Source organism: Dromiciops gliroides, chromosome 2 (assembly GCF_019393635.1).
Source record: "Dromiciops gliroides isolate mDroGli1 chromosome 2, mDroGli1.pri, whole genome shotgun sequence".
In the NCBI taxonomy this organism is placed as follows: domain Eukaryota; kingdom Metazoa; phylum Chordata; class Mammalia; order Microbiotheria; family Microbiotheriidae; genus Dromiciops; species Dromiciops gliroides.
In genome coordinates, this window is record NC_057862.1 from 248478416 (window position 1) to 248502230 (window position 23815).

At 37.5% G+C, this 23815-nt stretch overlaps 1 protein-coding gene across 1 annotated transcript in view; it reads right to left on the bottom strand.

The window, feature by feature from the left end:
- CCDC175 (coiled-coil domain containing 175) overlaps nt 1–23815 on the bottom strand; it is an 82144-nt gene that overhangs the window by 19579 nt on the left and 38750 nt on the right. The window contains exons 6-9 of the mRNA XM_043980628.1: nt 23378–23449; nt 13584–13719; nt 12138–12269; nt 621–759 (exon numbers count right to left, since the gene is read on the bottom strand). Of these exons, the coding sequence (XP_043836563.1) occupies nt 621–759; nt 12138–12269; nt 13584–13719; nt 23378–23449 (479 nt within the window). The remainder of the gene's footprint in view (nt 1–620; nt 760–12137; nt 12270–13583; nt 13720–23377; nt 23450–23815) is intronic.

The following is a 23815-nucleotide window of genomic DNA, read 5'->3' on the forward strand; positions in this document are numbered from 1 at the left end:
AAAGAACTGATAGAGTTTGAATACAGATCAAAGCATACTATTTTCCACCTTTCTTTCACTCCTTTTTTTTAGTGTGTGTGGTTTTTTTTTTTGCACAAAATGACTAATATGGAAAGATTTTACATGATTTCACATGCATAACCTATATCAGATAGCTTACTGTCTCAGAGAGGGTAAAGGGGAGGGAGTGAGGGATAGAATTTGGATCTCAAAACTTAAAAAAAACCCCAAATGCTAAAAAACTCTTTTAAATGCATTTGGGAAAAATAGTATTTCAAAAAAAGCTATAGCTGTAGATGTGGATAAATATTATTTATAGTCACTGGAAGAATTTTATCATATGTCTCAATGAGTTGCATCCTGAAAACTGAAGAAATGCAAAGTCATGACATGGTCACTACCCACAGTTTTAGAAAATATCAAGAGGTTCACACACTTGGTTATGTAACATTTGCCTCATAGACATCACTTTCTTTTGCTGCCATATTCTAACCTAATTCTTGTGCTAATTTGCTTGGCTTCTGATTTATAACCAATGAAATCTGTACCTTGCCCTTGTCTATGAGAGAAGCAGCATGAAACTTGATTGTTGGAATATTAAACACTTAATGAATGCATACCTGAAACATGATATTTGAGGGTTTCATACTCTTTGGCATTTTCTTCATACTCATCCTCGATCACTTTCACTTTGGGGATAAACATTTCCAGTTCCTCTTCCTTTTCTTTGGCCCTTTCAAAATGTGCAATATATTTGTCCTTTAAAAAATGGTTGTGAGATATGACTTTGGTCAAGTCACTTACCTCCCTGGTTATACATTTCCTCAATTGTAAAATGAAGAGATTAGTCTAGGTGGTATTCAATAAAGTTGGGCAATAGGGCATTGAACTTGAGAAAGAAAAAAAATCATACATTAGTTTAAAATTGCTATTTAAAATATGCTTCAAATATTCAGATTCATATGACACATTTAAATGACTAAACTGAAAATGAATGATTTTTTAGCTTTTAAAAAATGACTACCTTGTAAACAAATTGTGGTAAATGATTGTGATGGAATACGACTGTTCTGTAAGAAATGATGAGCAGTTTGGAACTATGCCCAAAGGGCTATGGGACTGTTCATATCCTTTGACTCAGTGGTACCACTGCTAGTTCTGTATCCCAAAGAGACCATAGAACGGGGAAAAGGACCCACATGTACAAAAATATGTATAACAGCTTTCTTTGTGGTGGCAAAGAATTGGAAATCGAAGGAATGCCCATCAATAGGGAAATGGCTAAACAAGTTGTGGTATATGAATGTAATGGAATACTATTGTGCTATAAGAAACGATGAGCAGGAGGAGTTCAGAGAAACCTGGAAGGACTTACTTACATGAACTGATGCTGACTGAGAGGAGCAGAACCAGGAAAATATTGTACACAGTAACAGCAACATTGTGTGATGAAAATGGTGATAGACTTGGCTCTTCTTAGCAGTGCAATGATTCAAAACACTTTCAAAGAACTCATGATAGAAAATGTTCTCAACGACCAGAAAAAAGAATTGTAGATTATGAATGCAGATTGAACCATACTGTTTCTACTTTGGGACTGGTTTTTTTTCCCGTTCTTTTTTGAGGTTTTTCCCTTGTGCTCTGATTCTTCATTCACAAGATGACTAATGTAGAAATATATTTAAGGTGATTGTACATATACAACCTATATCAGACTGCTTTCCATCTTGGGGAGGAGGGAGGGAAGGGAGGGTGGGAGAAAAATTTGGAACTAAAAATCCCATAAAAATAAATGTTGAAAACTATCCTTATATGTAACTGGAAAATAATACAATACTTTTTTAAAAAAAGAAAAAGAAATGATGGTCAGGTTGATTTTAGAAAAACATGGAAAGGCTTGCAAGAAATAATGAAAAATGAAATGACCAGAACCAAGGAACATTGTATATCATAACAGCAATATTATTCAAAGGATAATTGTGAATGACCAAGTTATTCTGACTATTATAAATACTCAAATCAACTACAAAGGACCTATGAAGGAAGATGCTACCCACCTTCAGAGAAAGAACTGATAAATATAAGTATGTGGCCTTCTCTAGTACTGGGTGGGGAGGAAGGGAAGGAGGATTTCAAGTGGTCTTTGCAAATACCAAATTTCCACAGACAACACTCAGCATATGTTCCCCACTTCCCATCACATCTGTATCTCCTTTCACTGTCCCTCCTCAAAAGTGTTTTGCTTCTGACTACTCTCTACCTCAATCTGCCCTTCCTTCTATCATCCCCCCCCCCACATCCCCCTCTGCTCCTACTTTCCAGCAGGGTAAGATAAATTTCTATACCCAATTGAGTGTTTATGTTATTCCGTCTTTGAGCCAATTCTGATGAGAGTAAGGTTCACTCACTTTCCCTCATCCCCCATTTCCCCCTCCAATATATAAGCTTTTTCTTGCTTCTTTTATGTGAGACACTTTACCTCATTCCACCTCTCCCTTTCCCTTTCTCCCAGTGCATTCCTCTCACCTCTTAATTTTGTTATTTTTAGATATCATTCTTTCCTATTAAACCCACACTTGTGTCCTCTGTCTATATATGCTCCATCCTACTGCCCTAATAATGAAAAAGTTCTTATAAGTTACGACTATCATCTTCCCATGTAGGAATGTACACAGTTTAGCTTTTAAAAATCCCTTATGATTTCTTTTTCCTGTTTACCTTTTTATGCTTCTCTTGAGTCTTGTATTTGAAAGTCAAATTTTCTATTCAGCTCAGGTCTTTTCATCAAGAATGCCTGAAAGTCCTCTCTTTCACTGAATGCCTATTTTTTTCCTTTGAAGGATTATATTCACATGTTTTTTGTTTTGTTTTGTTTTGTTTGTGAGGTAATTGGGGTTAAGTGACTTGCCCAGTGTCACACAGCTAGTAAGTGTCAAGTGTCTGAGGCTAGATTTGAACTCAGGTCCTCCTGACTCCAGGGCCGGTGCTCTATCCACTGCATCACCTAGCTGCCCCTATCTTTTTTTTGTGTGTGTGAGGATTATATTCAGTCTTGCTGGATAGGTGATTCTTGGTTGTAGTACCAGTTCCTTTGCCCCCTGGAATGTCATATTCCAAGCCCTCTGATCCTTTAATGTAGAAGTTACTAAATCTTGATTTATCCTGATTGTTGCTCCATAATACTTGAATTGTTTCTTTCTGGCTGATTGCAGTATTTTCTCCTTTACTTGATAATTCTGGAATTTGGTTATATTATTACTTGGACTTTTCCTTTTGGGGTCTCTTTCAAGAGGTGATCAGTGGATTATTTCCATTTCTATTTCACCATCTGGTTCTAGAATAGCTGGCAGTTTTCCTTGACAATTTCTTGGAAGATGGTGTCTAGACATTTTTTTTTATCATGGCTTTCAGGTAGTCCAATAATTTTCAAATGATCTCTCTTGGACCTATTTTCCAGGTCAGTTATTTTTCCACTGAGATATTTTATATTGCTTTCTATTTTTTTCATTCTTTTGGCTTTGTTTTATTGTTTTTCCATTTTTCATAAAGACATTAGCTTCCACTTGTGTAATCCTAATTTGTAGGGAGTTATTATCTTCAGTGAGCTTTTGTACATCATTTTCCATTTTGTTAATTCAGCTTTTCAAGATATTCTTTTCCTCATTGGCTTTTTGTACTTCTTTTTTCTTTTCTTTTTTTCTTTTTGTGGGGCAATGAGGGTTAAGTGACTTGCCCAGGATCACACAGCTAGTAAGTGTCAAGTGTCTGAGGCTGGATTTGAACTCAGGTCCTCCTGAATCCAGGGCCAGTGCTTTATCCACTTTGTTCCCTCGCTGCCCTTTTTGTATTTCTTTTTACCATTTGGGCTAGTCTGTTTTTCTTCAGTATTACCAAACTGTTGTCTTTTTTTTTTCATAATTTTCTTGCATCACTCTCATTTCTCTTCCCATTCTCCCTCTACCTCTCTTTCTTTTCTTTTTTTTATTCTTTCTTGTTTTTGGTGAGGCAATTGGGGTTAAGTGACTTCCCTAGAGTCACACAGCTAGTAAGTGTTAAGTGTCTGAGGCCATATTTGAACTAAGGTCCTCCTGACTCCAGGGCTGGTGCTCTATCTATCGTGTCACCTAGCTGCCCCCTCTCTTTCTTTTCTTTTAAAAATTCCTTGAATTTTTCTTTTGTCTTTTTTTTTTTTTCAGGCAATGGGGGTTAAGTGACTTGCCCAGGGTCACACAGCTAGTAAGTGTCAAGTGTCTGAGGCCGGATTTGAACTCAGGTACTCCTGAATCCAGGGCCGGTGCTTTAACCACTGCGCCATCTAGCTGCCCCAAATTTTTCAATATTAAAAGTGTTTTTTCCAGTTACATGTAAAGATAGATTTCAACATTTGTTTTTATAAGATTTTGAGTTCCAATTTTTCTCCCTTCCTCCCCTCCCTCCCACCTTCCCAAGACAGAAAGCAATCTGATATAGGTTACATATGTATAAACACATTATATGTATTTCCATGTTAGTTATATTGTGAAAGAAGAATTAGAACAAAAGGGAAAAGCCTCAAAAAACAAAACAAAACAACAATAAATAAAGTAAAACTAGAATGGTTCAATCTGTATTCAGATTCCACACAGTTCTTTCTTTCTGGATGTGGAGAGTATTTTCCATCATGAGTCCTTTGGAATTGTCTTGAATCTTTGTATTATTGAGAACAGTTGTTTATCACAGTTGATCATTACACAATATTCTGGTTTTGCTCACATCACTCAGCATCAGTCCACTTAAGTCTTTCCAGGTTTTTCCTGAAAACTGCTCTTTCATATGCTACAACTTGTTCAGTCATTCCCCAATTGATGGGCATCCCCTATATTTCCAATTTTTTGCCACCACAAAGAGAGTTACTATAAATATTTTTGTACATGTGGGTCCTTTCCCCTTTTTTATGATCTATTTGGGATACATACCTAATAGTGGTATTACTGGGTTAAAGGATCTGAACAGCCCCGTAACCCTTTGGGCATAGTTCCAAATTGCTTTCCAGAATGGTTGGATCAATTCACAACTCCACCAACAATTCATTAGTGTTTCAATTTTTCCACATCTTCTCCAACATTTATTATTTTCTTTTTTTTGCCATATTAGCTAATCAGATAGGTGTGAGGTTGTACCTCAGAGTTGTTTTAATTTGTATTTCTCTAATCAATAGTAATTTAGAGCATTTTTTCATATGACTATAGATAGCTTTGATTTCTTCATCCGAAAATTTCCTATTGATATCCTTTGACCATTTCTCAATTGGAGAATGACTTGGATTCTTATAAATTTGATTTAGTTCTCGATATATTTTAGAAATGAGCCTTTATCAGAAGTACTAGCTATAAGAATTGTTTCCCAGCTTTCTGCTTTCCTTCTAATCTTGACTGCATTGTTCCTGTTTCTATAAGACCTTTTTAATTTAATGTAATCAAAATGATCTGGTCATAAATTCTTCTTTCCATAGATATGAGAGGTAAATTATTCTTTCTTCTCCTAATTTGCTTATGGTACCACCCTTTATGTCTAAACCATGTACCCATTTTGACCTTATTTTCATATATGGTGTAAGATGTTGGTCAGTGCTTAGTTTCTGTCATGCTATCTTCCAACTTTTCCAGCAGTTTGTGTCAAATAGTGAGTTCTTATCCAAGAAGCTGGAGTCTTTGGATTTATCCAACAGTAGGTTGCTAGTCATTTACTACTGTGTCCCCTGTGCCTAACGTATTCCAGTGATCCAGAACTCTTTCTTAGCCAGGACCAAATAGTTTTGATGACTGCCGCTTTATAGGATAGCTTTAGATTTGGTATGCTTAGCCCACATTCCTGTGCATTTTTTTCATTAGTTCCCTTGATATGATCGATTATGTTGATAGTTTTCCTAATGTTCAACCAGCCCTGCATTCCTGGCATAAATCCTGCCTGGTCATAGGGGCCATATCCTGGTGATAAATTGATGTAATCTCCTTGCTAATATTTTATTTAAATTTTTTTGCATTGATATTCATTAGGAAAATTGGACTATAATTTTCTTTCTATGTTTTGGCTCTGCCTGGTTTAGGTATCAACATCATATTTGTGTCATAAAAGGAATTTGGGAGAACTCCTTAACCTATTTTTTTCAAATAATTTATATAATTGACCCTGGGCAAGTAACTTAATCCTAATTTCCCTGCAAATATATATATAGCATTGGAATTAACTATTCTTTAAATGGTTGGCAGAATTCATTTGTAAACCCAAATGGCTCTGGAGATTTTTTTCTTAGGGCATTAATTGATGGTTTATTCAATTTCTTTTTTTTTTAAATGGGGCTATTAAAGTCTTTTATTTCCTCTTCTATTAATCTGGGCAATTAATATTTTTGTAAATATTCATCCACTTCCTTTAGATTGTCAAATTTATTGGCATCTATTTGGGCAAAATAGCTCCTAATTATTGCTTTAATTTCCACTTCATTGATTGTGAATTCACTCCTTTCGTTTTTTATACTGGTAATTTGGTTTACTGGTTTTTTTTGGTGGGTAATGGGGGTTAAGTGACTTGACCAGGGTCACACAGCTAGTAAGTGTCAAGTGTCTGAGGCTGGATTTGAACTCAGGACCTCCTGAATTCATGGCCGGTGCTTTATCCACTGTGCCACCTAACTGCCCCCGGTTTACTTCTTTTTAAAAATAAAATTAACCAAAGGTTTACCTGTTTTATTGATTTTTCATAAACTCAGCTCTTTTTGTTTTATTTATTAATTCTATAGTTTACTTAACTTTTTTTTTAAGTGAGGTAATTGGGGTTAAATGACTTGCCCAGGGTCACACAGCTAGTAAGTGTTAACTGTCTGAGGCCGGATTTGAACTCAGGTACTCCTGACTCCAAGGCCAGTGCTCTATCCACTGTGCCACCTAGCTTCCCCAGTTTACTTAACTTTTAATTTTATTAATCCCTCCTTTGATTTTCAGAATTTCTAATTTAATATTTAAATGAGGATTTAAAAATTTGTTCTTTTTCTAGCTTTTTTAGTTGCATGCCCAATTCATTGATCTCCTCTTTCTCTATTTTATTCATGTAAGCATTTAGAGATATAAAATTTCCCCTAAGTAATACTTTGGCTGCATCCCATAAGTTTTGGTATGCTGTCTCATTCGTGACATTCTCTTGGATGAAGTTATTGATAGTTTCTATGATTTGTTGTTTGACCCACTCATTCTTTAGGATAAGATCATTTAGTTTCCAATTAATTTTCAGTCTATCTTTCCATGGCACTTTATTCCATGCAATTTTTATTGCATAATGATCTAAAAAGGATGCATTTACTATGTCTGCCTTTCAAAATTTGACTGTGAGGGTTTTCTGTCCTAATACATGGTCAGTTTTTGTGTACATGCCATTTACCACTGTGAAAAAGTATATTCCTTTCTATCCCCATTCAATTTTCTCCAGAGATCTATCATATCTAACTTTTCTAAAATTCTATTCCCCTCTTTAACTTATTTCTTATTTATTTTGTGGTTGGATTTATTTAGTTCTGAGAGGGGAAGGTTAAGATCCCCCACTAGTATAGTTTTGCTATTTCCTCTTATAACTCACTTAGCTTCTCCTCTAAGAATGTGGATGCTATACCACTTGGTGCATATATGTTTAGTATTAATATGCCTTCATTGTCTATGATACTTTTTAGCAAGATTTAGTTAACTTCCTTATCTCTTTTAATTGGATCTATTTTTGCTTTTCCTTTTCTGAGATAAGGATTGCTACCCCTGTTTTTTTTTCTTTAATTCAGCTGAAGCATAATATATTCTGCTCCAACCTTTTACCTTTACTCTGTGTGTATCTCTCTGCTTCAGATGTGTTTCTTGTAAACAACATATTGTAGGATTCTGGTTTCTAATACACTCTTCTATTCACTTCCATTTAATGAGAAAGTTCATCCCATTCACATTCACAGTTATGATTACTATGTATTTTCCTCCTTCCTATTTTCCCCTTTGTTAATACTTTTCTTTCTTCTTTCACCCTGTTCCTCCTCACCAGTGTTTTGCTTCTGACCACTCCTTTCCTCAATCTTCACTTTCTTTTATCAGCTCCTCTTCCTTTTCTTTTCCCTCTCCTCTCCTACTTCTTCCCTCCCTTCTGTCAGTGCCTTGCCCTTTCCCCTTACCCTTCTACTACCCTACTGGGTAAGCTAAATTTCTTTATCCAAACGAGTATATATGTTATTTCTTCTTTGAGCCAAATCTGATGAGACTAAGGTTGAAACAATGTTCATCCCTCCCTTCTTTTCCTCTATTGTAATAGGTTTTTTGCATGTCTTCATGTGATGTAATTTACCCATTCTACCTCCAATTTCCTCTTCTCCCTGTATTTTTTTACTCCTTAATTTTTTCATATCATCACATCAAAGTCAATTTATACCTATACCCTCTATGTATACTCCTTTTATCTGCCCAAATAGAAATATAGCTCTCAAAAGTCACAAATATGATCTTCCCATGTAGGGATATAAACAGTTTAACCTTATTGAATAACATTTTTTGTTTACTTTTTTATACTTCTCTTATGTTTTATACTTGAAGATCAAATTTTTTGTTCCGTTCTGGTCTTTTCATCAGGAAAACTTGAAAATCCCCTATTTCATTCAATATCCATCTTTTCCCCTGAAACATAATGATCAATTTTGCTGGGCAGTCGATTCTTGGGTGCAATCCAAGTTCCTTTGCCTTATGGAACATCATATTCCAAGCCCTCTGATCTTTTAATATTGAAGCCGCCAGGTCCTTTGTAATCCTGACTGTGGCTCCGTGCTATTTAAATTGTTTCTTTCTAGCTGCTTGAAGTATTTTCTTTGTCACCTGATAATTTTGGAATTTGGTTACAATATTCATTGGAGTTTTCCTTTTGGGGTCTCTTTTAAGAGGTGATCAGTTGATTCTTTTAAAGACTATTTTATCCTATGATTCTAGGATATCAGGACAGTTATCCTTATTAATTGCCTGAAATATGGTGTCTAGAGTCTTTTTTTGATCATGGCTTTCAGGTAGTCCAATAATTCTTAAATTATCTCTCCCGGATCTATTTTCCAGGTCAGTTGTCTTTCCAATGAGGTATTTCACATTTTCTTCTATTTTTTCATTCTTTTGATTCTGTTTGACTGATTCCTGGAGTCATTAGCTTCCATCTGCCCAGTTCTAGTTTTTAAGGTTTTCTTTCTTTTGTACCTCCTTTTCCATTTAGCCAATTTTACTTATGAAGGAGTCGAATTCTTCAGTGGATTTTTTTCCAAATTTGGCCAATTGTATTTTTTTTTTTGCGGGGCAGTGGGGGTTAAGTGACTTGCCCAAGGTCACACAGCTAGTAAGTGTCAAGTGTCTGAGGCCGGATTTGAACTCAGGAACTCCTGAATCCAGGGCAGGTGCTTTATCCACTGGGCCACCTAGCCGCCCCCCAATTGTATTTTTAAAAGAATTGTTTTCTTCAGTCAATTTTTGTGCTTCCTTTTCCAAGCTGTTGACCCTTTTTGCATAACTCTCATTCCTTTTCCCACTTTTCTTCTACCTCTCTTATTTGATTTTTAAATCCTTTTTGAGCTCTTCTAAGAAGGCTTTTTGGTTTTGAGACCAATTCATCTTCCCCCTTGGGGCTTTGCATATAGGCATTTTGACAGTGTTGTCCTCATCTGAGTTTGTGTTTTGGTCTTCTCTGTCACCATAGAAGCTCTCTGTGGTAAGAGTCCTTTTCTGTTTCTTGCTCATATTTTAGCCTATGCTGTAACTTTTAAAGTTGAGGTCTGCTCCTGGGGCACAGGGGACACTGTTGCAAGTTTCTTGTGCTCAGGGATAGGGGACTGATCACTGGCTTTCTTCTCTGAGGCCTCTGGGGCTTGCAGATTCCTCACCACTCTGGGCTTGCTCCCTATGCTGGGATAGGTTGGCCTAGTCATGTCTGCTCTGTGGATGGTTCTCTAGCTGGCAGTTTGCCCTCTCAGTTGAGGCTGGGGGGGAATCTCACAACTGGCCTGCTGTGCCACCAGCCTGCTGAGCCAAGACCAAGGGGCCTCAGATGCTGATCTGTGCTGTGGCAAAGAGCCTCCTGCTGACTTACCCAGACACCCTCTATGCTAAGCTGCGCTGTGCCCCCCTTTTGCCCAAGTGAGACAGACCTTTTTTGAAGTCTTTTAAATGATCTCAAGTTGGAAGATTGTGTCTCTCTTTCTGTAGGTTCTGTAGCTCCAGAATCCATTTAGAGGATTGATTTAATGTTGTTTCTGGGGGAAACTCAGGAGAGCTCAGGCAACTTCCTGGCTTCTCTCTGCCATCTTGGCTCCACCTCTTTATTTTCCTTTTTCTTTTGTGGGGCAATGAGGGTTAAGTGGCTTGCCCAAGGTCACACAGCTAGTGAGTGTCAAGTGTCTAAGGCGAGATTTGAACTCAGGTCCTCCTTAATCCAGGGCTGGTGCTTTATCCACTGTGCCACCTAGCTTCCCCCTCACCTCTTTATTTTCAGAGTGCTTTTTGAATACCTCCATCGCCTGAGACTAACATATATTTTTCTTGGGGTCTTTGGATGTAGGAACTTTGACTTTGTTATCTTCTTCTGAGGGTATGTTTTGATCTTCCTTGTCACCATAGTAACATTTTATGATCAGAATTTTTTTTGTTTGCTCATTTTCCCAGCTTATTTCTTGACTTTTAACTCTTTGTTAAAGTAGGGCTCTGCTTCCAGGGTGGAGGTTGCACTATCCCAAGCTTCAAGGGGTTTTTGCAGGTGTTTTCAGAGATACTTCTGGGATCTGTAAGTTTTCAGTTCTTCCAAGTTGGTATGATCTAAGGAGAGGTATGTTTACTACTCTCCTGGCCTGTGCTTTGGTCTGTGAGTGACTACAAGCCTGCTTTTCTGCCCTGGAACTGTGAGGAGAGTTCCTGCTCTACTGTGTCCATGAACTCTGGTGTGCTAAGTGCTCCTCCCTGCTCTGGGACTGCCACCCAGGACTGGAACCTGGATCCAAGTATGGGCAAAGCAACAGGGCCCTGCCTCAGTGTTAGCAAAGAGACCCCTGTAATCTCCTTCTGGTCACTTGTCCAACCCCCTTACCATCTGTGAGCTAAGAGTACCAGATGTAGTTTCTGCCACTGCTGATTCAGTGACTTGCAAGGCCTGCTCCTGGTTTCAAATAGAAACAAGGATCAATAAACCCTATAATAAATATCCCTGTGGGCCACACATTGACTTAGAACCCACACATTAAGATTATCTATGTTTTATTGTATTTTTAAAAATTTTGTTAAATATTTCCCCATTATATTTTAATCTCCTCAGTTGCATTCAGGAATGTACTTGAGTTTGACACGTGATCTAGACCACAGCTTCTTAATTTTTTTCCACTCAGAACCTCTTTTCCCCAGAGAGATTTTTACTTGACCCCAGGTATATAGGCATATAAAATAGGCATACACAACCTTTTACTGTTGCCAAATTTTTCACAGTCAGTTACATGACCCCACATGGGGTAACAACCCACAATTTAGGAAACTTTGAACTAGACAATCAATCAAACAATAAATCAAGCTCTGATTTATGGCTTTTGCCAATTTCCAATTTTTTTTGGAACATAAATTTTTTCCATACAAAGAGTTTTCCGAAATATTAAGTCATATTTGGAATTAGCAAAAAAATTCAATAAGGGTCATCTATTGTTATGGGCATGATAGAAAACAACTGTCTGATGAATCTAAAAGCTCATTAAAGATAGTTGTTGGATTAAGGAATCTTGAATGATCTCAACATGTGCATGAAGACAGGGCAAGCATTTTAAGGCTGGTTTTTTCTACTAAATCAGATGCTTCCAAAACATAATTCAGAAGTTAATTCAGTGTAATCTTGTTTGCATTGTACTTTTTTGTCAAATGTAAGAGTGTAAAGACTTGGACCACTGAAGAATGTCATTTGAGAAAACCTGGCTGATCTCATATTTTCATCAAGGATATTCTTGATAGAGATATGATAGGGGGTAGAAAGTAAACATGTGAGCTGGTAGCTGTTGACATCTTTTTGAACATCTGATAAAGGTAACATTAGGGGAACATATTTAAAGTTATTTTTTCATCTAAAATGACATTTACCTCTATTACTTTTAATTTGTCAGTTACATCTTGCTCAACTTTTGAAAATATTTCCTCCTCTTCTTTTAATTCTTCACAAAGTTCTTCTATTTTTTCTTCATGTTTAATGATTTCTTCATCGCAAGTAATACTCTAGTTATTAAGGAGAGAGAGAGAAAGATCTATAATTCTCCCCTGGTAGCCAGGTTGGCACTTTCCAACAGACACACAAATGTGTTTTCTGGAATGAAATTCATCTTTGTATTATCATTGATGAGTCAATTAAACCTCTTTTGAGCACTTAATACATTTTAGGCACTTTGTTAGGGCTAAGGATACAAAGACAAACATGAAATTTTCCTTGGACTTAAGCAACTTAGATACACATATAAGTATATAAAATACATACATAAAATTCGTGCAAGGTGATTTTTGGGGGGTGGGTACAAAAAGGAGCAGGTACTAAAAACTGGACAATTAGGAAAGGTCATCTCAAGATGATATTTGAGATAAACTCTTAGAAAAACTAGGAATTCTAAGAGGTGGAGGTGAGAAGGGAACACTTTCTAGGTTTGGGGGAGAACAGTCTTTGAAAAAGCACAAAGATGGGAAATGTAGTATTCAGTTTGTGTGGATTAATAAATAAGAGGGCACAGCATCAGGCAAAAGGATTGTCTTAGACCCCACCTCCTTGGGAGCTGCCTTTTTCTGAACTTTCACTTTACTATTTTCATGTGATTTATCTGGACCTATTGAAACTGGACTCACTCTCCCTATACAGAGGGGAATAACTATAAAAGAGGCTTTTGGGGAAATGCAGAGAATCCAGATAAATTATTTTCCTCCTCAAATTCTTAAAGGCGTTTTCCTTTGGAGGTTGCCCCAGCTGAAAACTCCATATGATTTTCAAATCAAATATTTCAAAGATACATGAACCTAAAACCATATTCTTGAGCATACTTCTTTATCCTTTGTTAAAAATTTCCATTGCAGAGACACAGTAAAGAGACAATTTTCTTAAGAAAATAAAATTATTTACTCTTAAACATGAGATTTATTTATGTATTTATTTATTCATTTATTTACTTATTTATTTATTTATTCATTCATTCATTTATTTATTTATTTATTTATTTATTTGTTTGTTTGTTTGTTTGTTTGTTTATTTATTTATTTATTTTTAAGTGAGGCAGTTGGGGTTAAGTGACTTGCCCAGGGTCACACAGCTAGTAAGTGTTAAGTGTCTGAGGCCAGATTTGAACTCAGGTACTCCTGACTCCAGGGCCGGTGCTCTATCCACTGCACCACCTAGCTGCCCCAATGAGATTTATTAATAGGACAAAAACATTTTAAAAAGACAATAAATAGTTGTCACATTTGTTTAATTGGTCAACAAGAATTTTTTTTTTTTACAAAGGACATCTGATTTTCCTAAAATTTCCATTTATTTTTTTAAAGTTCCCCTACCTCTTCAACTACTTCAATTCGCCTCTTTTCAACTTGATCAATTTTTTGTATGATTTCTTGGATGTTGGCTTCTTCTGTTTTCACCCAGTTCTCATGCTGTTTTTGAAGGTGGATTATTTTCCATTGATTTATAACACTGGAAGTGAACGTGTATAGAATGATGATTAAGTGGACACTTTCATTTTAAATGAAAAATTTAAAGCAATGATTCTCACAGCATTATAATTCTACAGAAATAACTTGTGGTGCTGATTTCTACTTTTACTGACACACACACACTCTTCAGAAAATAGCAGTCACAAAAAAGGTAGTATGCAGTGCTAAGTGAGAAGAAGAAATTAAATTGAACAAAAATAGGTGAGGAGTGAATACATTCCTTCTCATTGGAGGAGCTCAGAGTTACTATATACTTTTTATGTAAGGAGAGTAGGTAGAATTAACTTTAAAAACACAGACATAATTTATATATAATTTTTAGAACCTGCTTTGAGCTGGAAGTTGGTGAATCATGTGGAACTTGAGGTGCAAGAAAGTAAAGAAAGGCAGAGACCAGAAACTAACTATTGATTAAATTGAATTAATATCATTCATGAGGAAACACTCATCCAAGAGAAACAGGGAAAGAAGGATGGCTTTTGCATAAGAGTAAAGCCTTAGGATACTACTCTAAGCAATATTTTGGGGGACCCTTCCCAACTCCTGGGGGCCAGTATAGAGACTTACCAAAGCCAGTTGCAGAAAGGATTGTTGTTTGTCCTTCATTTCTTTTCTTTTTTTTGGTGGGGCAATGAAGGTTAAGTGACTTGCCCAGAGTCACACAGTTACTAAGTGTCAAGTGTATCCACTGTGCTACCTAGCTGCCACCTGTCCTTCATTATTTATTTACTTTTGTTGCAGGGCAATGAATGTTGAGTGACTTGCCCAGAGTCACACAGCTACTAAGTGTCAAGTGTCTGAGGTCAAATTTGAACTCAGGTCCTCCTGACTCCAGGGCTAGTGCTCCATCCACTATGCCACCTAGCTGCCCCCTGTCCTTCATTCTTTTTTTTTTTTTTTAGCGAGGCAATTGGGGTTAAGTGACTTGCCCAGGGTCACACAGCTAGTAAGTGTTAAGTGTCTGAGGCTGGATTTGAACTCAGGTACTCCTGACTCCAGGACCAGTGCTCTATCCACTGCACCACCTAGCTGCCCCCTGTCCTTCATTCTTTTTTTTTTTAAACGTATTTTATTTATTTATTTTCTTGTGGGGCAATGAGGCTTAAGTGACATGCCCAGGGTCACCCAGCTAGTAAGTGTCCAGTGTCTGAGGCCAGATTTGAACCGAGGTCCTCCTGAATTAGAGGCCAGTGCTTTATCCACTGTGTCACCTAGCTGCCCCTGTCCTTCATTCTTAAAGAGGACCATGACATCAGAAGGTGATGTCATGACTTTTGGTGAATTGGATTTAAGTGAAGGAGGGCTATGCAAAGTCACCAACCTCACTCTCTCTTCCAGAGACATCTGGGTCCAGTGGCAAGGTAGACATCAGAGTGACTGGAGATGGCCAAGGATTGCAGTGGGAGACCTTGGCCTTTTTTTTTTTTTTTTTTTTTAGTGAGGCAATTGGGGTTAAGTGACTTGCCCAGGGTCACACAGCTAGTAAGTGTTAAGTGTCTGAGACCGGATTTGAACTCAGGTACTCCTGACTCCAGGGCTGGTGCCCGCCACCTAGCTGCCCCAGACCTTGGCCTTTTTAATCTAAGGTCTTTCCCAGGTCTTAGTTTGCCTGAGGCAATGCCCATTTTGTGATTAAGGCCAGTTAATGAGGCAAATAATGGCCTCCTTTATTTAGTCAAAACAAATGAAGGAACGGATGGATGGATGGATGGATGGATGAAGGAAGGAAGAAGTAAAGAAGAAAGGAAGGAGGGGGGGAAAGAAAGAGAGAGAGAAACAAAGAAAGAAAAGTCTGGGAAGGGAAGGCCTTTGTGGTTTCTGGCCAAAGCAGAAGCAATTGCTATTTACTCTCCCTCTGAGCCATTAAGAAGACTGGATGTGACTGGAGTAGTATCTGTTTTATGAAAGTTGGACTGGTTTCTTTTTCAAGGAAAAAGGGGATCTTCCTTGGTTGATTGATATAGGAGATTAGTAGTTGAAGTATTGATGTGTCTTCCTGGTCACCTGAGTTTTTTATATATATATATATATATATATACACACATATATATATGTATATATATGTGTATATATATATATGTGTGTGTGTGTATATATATATATATATATATATATAAAACAGCCTACGAAGAGACAGGGCACCTCAGCTTTGAGGAATTCCTACTGCTATCTGAGTCAGCATGCTTCTCTAATTAGGCATTGCTGCCTTGGCACAGGCAGAAATAAAGTAGAAATATGTTCATATAAATCATGATTTATATGAATTATTGATTCATGAGAGTTTGTGCATACTTCTCTTTGTTAAACATTTTATTGCTCATGAGCATCTCAATCCAATTAATTCCCTAACCTGAACTACCAAGACTGCCCTGAGTTAAGCCTGAACTAAAACATTTGGCATTATTTTTCAGGACTAGATTGGAAGTACTCTGGTCAAATTTGGGGTTGAAGTGGGGGAAGGGTGATGAAGAGGAAGGGAAGCTTCCAGTGACTGGATGACCCAACATAGTAATCTGGCTCCCTATGGATGTCACACTTCTGGTTGTGTATGGTGAAGTCCTCCCAATGAGATAGGGAGAAAAACCCAAGTGACCTTATAGGATTAGTCTGATGGGTGCTTAAGGATGGGTGCTTAAGGATGTTCAAAGTGAAACTAAAGATGTTAAAAGGGCTAGTATTCCCTGACTCTAAGAATAATAGAAAAGCTGAATTGTCAGAATAAGAAAAATGGGAGGGTGGCAGAGCCAGGATGGTGGAGAAAACACAGTAAGTCCCCTGACCTCTCCCCCAAATCCCTCCAAACACCTTTAAATAATGCCATAAAACAATTACTAGAGCAGCAGAACCCACAAAAGAACAGGGGTAAATAATTTTCCAGCCAAATACAACTTAGAAAGTCAGCAGGAAAGGTCTGTTGCACCTGGCTGAGAGTGGAGTGCACTCCAGTGCAGGCCATACCAGCACAGACCCAGACCCAGAAAACCAGGAGTGGATCTTGGGAACAAGCAGCAGTAATAGCTGCTTCCAGAGCTCTTAGCCCACAGATACTGAGGGTTTGAACAACTGATCAGAAGGATATTACAGGGATCTTTTTGCTGCCACTGAGGGAGGACTCTGTTGCTTTGCCCATACTCAGATCTGAGTTGCAGTCCTAGGTGGCAATCCCAGGGTGAGGAAAAGCATAAGAAAACCAGAACTTGTGTGAACAATAAATAGAGCAGGAACCTCTCAGGGCAAAAAAGAGTGCTTGTGGTTGTTCATAGACTTGAACACAGTCCAAGAGAGTAGTAAATACACCTCTCCTTTGGTCATATCACCTGAATAAACTGAAAACTTACAGGTTCCTAGAAGTATCTCTGAAAACAGCTTCACAAAACCCCTGAAGCTTGGGACAGTGTACCCTCCACTTTGAAAGAAGACCCCCCCCACTTTAACAAAGAAAATGAGCAAACAACAGAAAATAATTATGACCATAGAAAGTTACTATGGTGATAAGGAAGATCAAAACACACATTGAGAAAGCCTCCAAGAAAAATATGAATTGGTCTCAGCCCATGGAAGAACTCAAAAAGGATTTTGAAAATCAAATAAGAGATGTAGAAGAAAAAAAGGAGAAGAAAAATGAGAGTGATACAAATAATCATGAAAAATGAGTCAACAGCTTGAGAACGGAGAAAAAAATACTAAGAAAATAACACTTTAAAAAACAGAATTGGCTGACTGGTAAAAGAAGTACAAAAATTAACTGAAGAAAAAACTCCTTAAAAGGTAGAAATGGCCCAAATAGAAAAGGAGATACAAAAATTCACAGAAGAAAATAATTCCTTAAAAATTAGAATTGAGCAAATGGAAACTAATAGCTTTATGAGAAATCAAAAAAAACCAATAATACCAAAAGAATGAAAAATAGAAGACAACTGTAAAATATCTTAGTGGAAAAACAATTGACCAGGAAAATAGATCCAAGAAAGATCATTTAAATTTTTTTAGACTACCTGAAAGCCATGATTTTTAAAAATAGCAAACATCATCTTTCAAAAAATTATCAAGAAAAACTACCCTGATATTCTAGAACCAGAGCGTGAAATAGAAATTGAAAGAATCCACTAATTACTTCCTGAAAGAGATCCCAAAATGAAAACTCCCAGGATTATTATAGAATATTCTCTCCCTGCCTTAGAAACTCTGGAATTTGGCTATAAAATTCCTGGGAGTTTTCATTTTCTTTCACAACATGAGCTATATGGAAATATATTTTGCATGACCATACATATATAACCTATATAGAACTGATTGTCTGCTCAATGAGGGGTGTAGGGAGGGAGGAAGGGAGAGAATTTGAAATTCAAAGTTTTAAGAATGAATGTTCCAATTTCTCTTCCCCCCTCCATTCCCACCTCCCACCCACAAGAACTAAATAATTAAAAATAACTTATACGGGAGTAATTCTATTCAAATAAAAAAGAATGACTGTTGGGCAGCTAGATGACGCAGTGATAAAAAACACCGGCCCTGGACTCAGGAGGACCTGAGTTCAAATCTGACCTCAGACACTTAACACTTACTAGTGACACTGGGCAATTGCCTCACACACAGAAATGGTTTTTGCATGTATATTGAGGCAAAATTAAAATACTAAATAATGGGGAGAAAGAAAAATGGGAATAAATTGTTTATTTAGCAGCTAAATAAAGATGTGAATATATGTAATGGGGATATGCATTGGTATGTGATCCTTTGACTTTTTTTAGACTCTATTTTGTGGCCTGGGGTCCATCTCATGACTCTGACATGTGATGCAGTTTTAATTTGATATGAAAATTTACTAGTTGTCTTGCTGACCACCCCTCTTTCCCTTCTCCTACTAATGCATTGGCTTTTTCTGTGAATTCTGATAACCTACCCTGTTTCCTGGCATAATGCTATCATCATTGAGATGGCCAAGACTGGACTATCCTTCACTTACTCTGCTCTTGGAAATATGTCACATCACTATGCAGATGGGGATGGTGATGTCTATGAAGAACTCTATAAAAATCTTCCACTCAAATCCTTAGTCAGTGGATCAGTCACTGCCAGTCCCTTGAGAGCAAGAGTGTTTCCTACCCTCTGTTGATGCCGAGGGATCATCTTTTCCTTCCCATAGGTGTTACCTAAGTCTTTTAGTGAGATTTCCTTCTAGACCTTCCCTTGCCCGCAGCTCTTCCAGGTAGTATTCCTCCTTTCTCTCCTTCCCTATTCCTTTCTATAGGTTTTGCTACCTGCACTTCTTGCCTCTGTATCTTCTTCACATTTACCACCAGCCTCTGGGAATGGTGTCATTATGCTCCTAATACCTCCTGTAATGGCTGTTGGAGTCATCCTTGACAGAATCCAACTGAACCTCCAGACCACTAGTACTTCCCTTTAGATCATGAGCTGCTAAATAAAGCTGACTAAATTACCTGGCAATTGCACCTTCCCAGACCGTGTGGAATAGGCAGCCTTGCTGCCACCCTTTCAGTCTTCTCTGAAGAAAAGAAGGGCTGGACCACTGAATCATGAACTTGAGTTGTAGGGAAGCTATTTCCTTTTAGGTCCAAAAGTTGTTGACTAGAGCTGGGACTAGAACTCTAAGGTGCAACTGCATCTTAGAGAGCAAGGGTTGAGTTCTATGACCCAGTGCCTCAGTGACAAGGAATTTCCCTCCTCTCATGTCACTTAGATCCATGAGCCACTGACCAGGCTAGGATCAGAACCCTTGGGTCTGATGCCTATGCCCCAGTGTAAGGGAGTTCATTTTCTATTGTTGTCAAGAGATAAGGCAAATATCCTAACCAATACAATAGGTTTTGGGGTTTTAAGAATTGTTTTCTGAAAACAGAGGAGTCACCCACCTAAAGACTTAGTAACAGTACAGGTGAAAGAAATGATATTGATTGGGGCCTAAACCTATATACTATAGGTGGGAAGTACGGCCTCTGACTCAAGGGATCTCACTGGAAAATGTGTTGAATCCTATTGGGGTTAAGATTTTAAGGAAGGATGATAAGAATGTGTGTGAGGAAGAGAACTGGGAACTGACTCTGATAGTAGAGAGACACTGTTTATCTAGTATGACCTCTGGGGGAAGATGAGTTTGCACCACCAAGGAACTTAGTAGGCTCCAGGAGAAGTTAAAACAATAGGAGGATGAGTCATTGAATAATGGTTAGTTGGTGGGGTCATGGTCCAAAGAGCCAGTCTGGAGCTTTTCCAAGCCATGCAATTTCATTAGCCTGGGAATGACATAGAAAATTTACTTTTAAAAATCCTATTGAATCAATCGGAGATCTCAGATGGGCACTGTCTTTTGTCTCTTTTTAGGTAGTTAAGATGGGGATTTATGAAGACCTGGTCACATAAAGATGAGTTTCTTTTGTAGTCAGTTCTTTTTGGGGGCAGGACTGAATCTATGCTGTTCTGCTACTAGTCCCCATGCCTTATGGCTCATCTGCAACAAGAGTAATTAGAACCAGTCTTTTGGGTAGAACTCCATTTAAATAATGTTAGGCTTTAACCATGAGTCTCTCATGTGAGACAGACCTAGCACATCAACTAGTAGGATTTGAATGGGAGGTCATTTGTCTGTCAAATATCTACACAAATGAGCTATCTGGGGATGACAGGAAGAGAACCTTTCACCTTGTTTGGTGGCCAGAGGGTGACAATTTCCTCTCCTGTAAAGAGCTTTTGGTGTGGTTCCTGAAATATTGGGTTGATAAAGAGGGGATGCATTACCATACAATGGGGATGCTAATAAAAATGTAAGATGACATCCATCCCCAGGGCAGTAAGGGCCCCCTAGCCCTGCTTAAGTCCTAAAGCCTTACCCCACTTGGATATAAAGGACTTCTGGATACTGGCAGCTGGGTTACTATTATAGCAGGAGATTCCTAGTGGGTTCATTGGGGGCACTCCAGCTTCTCTGGGTGTTTGGGGAACATTTTTTGAGTACTTAGAAGTTGGAATAAATGACTAATGTGGTAATGCTTTACATAATTGTACATGTATCACCCATATCTGATTGCTTACCACCTCAATCAAGGGGGATGGGAGGGAGGGAAGGAGGTATAGAATTTTCTCCTCAAAACTATAAATAAAAATGTTTACTACTTAAAAAAAAGAAGTTGGCATACATGTAGGAGCTACTAAAACCTCTTTGCTGGTTATCGTGGGCAGGGTCAAATGGAAACGTTTGTAGTTGCCCAAATCATCTCATGTAGTTAAAAATGAAGTAGGTCTTAGAGGTGAAAGTTAATTCCTCCTTAATAATGGAGAGGAAGGAATCCAGAGTACTTTGCCATACCACATCGCCTAATAAAAACATTGTGTAGTCTGAGGAAGATGGTGCGTGGTAGTTCATAATGGACCACAAGGATCTGAACAGTCATTATGTCTATCACTGTGGTCACCCCTTAGTTTGTCAATGTGGTGGACCATGTTGCTCAGGCCCCAGGTGATTTGTCTGAGGTCATTGATCTCACTAATGGCATTTTTATATTCTTGTGGCTGAGACTAGTCATAAGCGCTTTGCTATCATGTGGGATAGACAGTACAATATATGCCTTCACCATCCTTCCCCAGGACCATTTGAACTTCCCCTCATTTTGCCATATTCTGGTGGGTAGAGAAATGAAAGAGGTCCTATTTCCCAAAGGTATTGATACGTACCATCACATCGATAGAATAACGTTGACTGTACCCACTGAGGACATGGTGTCAAGGGTCCTAGATTAGATAGTGAGCCAGATGAGAAACAAAAGATGGGAGATCAATTCTATGAAACCCCAAACCCTGCTCAGTCTGGTCTTGGGGAACTCTTCTGCATCCTATATTGGGTGATGAATGAATGAAAAAGATTTTTTGCCCCACACTTACTACATACAAAGCACTGTACTCTGTCCTACAGATATAAATATAAAGCAAGATGCCTGCCTTCAAGGAGCTCACATTAAAATAGAGACAGTACATCTAGGAAGAACCCAGATGATTCTGGATGTAGTCTAGAACATTTGAGTTATGCTCACTAGCACAGCAGGTACTGTTAGTGTGCACCAATAGCCACAGAGAAGACCCTTGAAGATAACAAGAAAGCTTTCCCAATGATATTGAACAATGAAACACATGTTCATCATTTTACACAATACAAAACCAACCCCAAGCTGTAGGATATGGAGAATATAAGATCCTATTGGTCTTACTATGAATTGATTATGCAAACACTTTTATTTGGCAGAACAAAATGCCACCTTCCAGCCTCTTTTGCAATAAGGTGTTTCCCATTCATTTAAGATAATTCAAGGTTCTCAGGGAAGAATGACAACACAAATAACAAATCAATGATCCTCTGATCATAAACATTAGATGAAATATAATAAAGGAGTATATCTATCTATCTATCTATCTATCTATCTATCTATCTATCTATCTATCTATCTATCACCTTACCAAGGTAAATATTCTTCTATAGGATAGCCTTTTGTATTTCTTCCTTGCCCTTCTACTCAACCCAAATCTCTCCTTCAAGTAAAATATCCCCAATTCCTTCTACTAGATAAGCCTAATGGCTTTGTTTTCAGTTCTCTCAATACAGTGGTTGTTTTATTTTATGCACATTCTATGTTTTCAATATCTTTCTTAAAGTACAGCCTACTCTATTTGTGATCTGCCTGGGTTATGGTACAAGGGAATTATCAAAGCCTTTATTCTATTCAATAGACTTCTATTAAGGCTGACTAAGATGACAATTAGCCTTTCTGGCTACCCAATCATAATATAAACTCATATTGAATTTATACTTCAATAAGGCCCCTAGATCTTTTTCATGACAACTATTGTCATTATAAGCTTCCTTATCTTGTACATGTACAGGTTTTTTTTAAATGACTTTACATTTATCTCAATTAAATTTCATCTTCTTAGAGCTGGTCCATCACTGAAATCTTTTTGAATTTCAATTCTGTCAACAAATGGTTTAGCTAAATCTTCTCTGTGTCATTTCCAAATTTGAGAAGCATGCCACATATGCTTTCATACAAATTGCTGATAAAAATATTGAATGGAACAGCACCAGAGAATGATCTTTGAGGTATTCCATGACAGTTCTTTCCCTAGGGTTATTGACATTCATATATTATATGAATATACATATAATATAATTTTCTCGATGTAAGAGCAACATTCCATTATTTGTACACATTTTAATGAAGTACTTCTTAATATTCTTTTTCTTTTTCTTTCTTTCTTTTTTTTTTTTGGTGGGGCAATGAAGGTTAAGTGACTTGCCCAGGGTCACACAGCTAGTAAGTGTCAAGTGTGTGAGGCCGGATCTGAACTCAGGTCCTCCTGAATCCAGGGCTAGTGCTTATCCACTGTGCCACCTAGCTGCCCCCTTAATATTCTTTATTTATCCACATTACTTCCAATAATCCCAATTCTTTTACATGGAGTCAAAAAGGTTTAGAGATAAACAGAATTTTATTTTGTGAAGATGGTCTTTTTGAACTCCAGTAATCAATAAGTGACTGTTTTCTCCCTCATCGATATACAAATTGCTGTGTCCACAGCAAGAATTTCTAAGTCACCTTTAACAAAGTGAATTTTAACAATAAATTTACCTTCTTTGACTTTCTTTCACCCAATTTCCTTTCAGGAACTCTATTTGTTTACGATAAGATTCTATAGTTGTTCTGAAATAAAATGCAATATTTTGAATTTAATAGCAATAAATACACATTGAATTTATGCATACTAGAAAATATACTTGCCCTGAAGAAATTTCTTTTCTAGTTGGGGTGCAGAACACAAACTTAAAGAATAAATAAAGAATCTGTTGATAAACCAATACAATGATAACTCAATTAACATTCAATAATTAACATCTGATATTTTGAACTGGATGTTCCTCAAGCATCTCAAATTAGAGATGTTTAGAATTCATTTTCTCAAAACCCATACCTCTTCCTAACCTTTCTGTTGTAGTCAAGGGCATCCCCATCCTTCTAGTTACTGAAATACTCAACATTGGGTCATCTTTGTCATATCACTCACCCTCA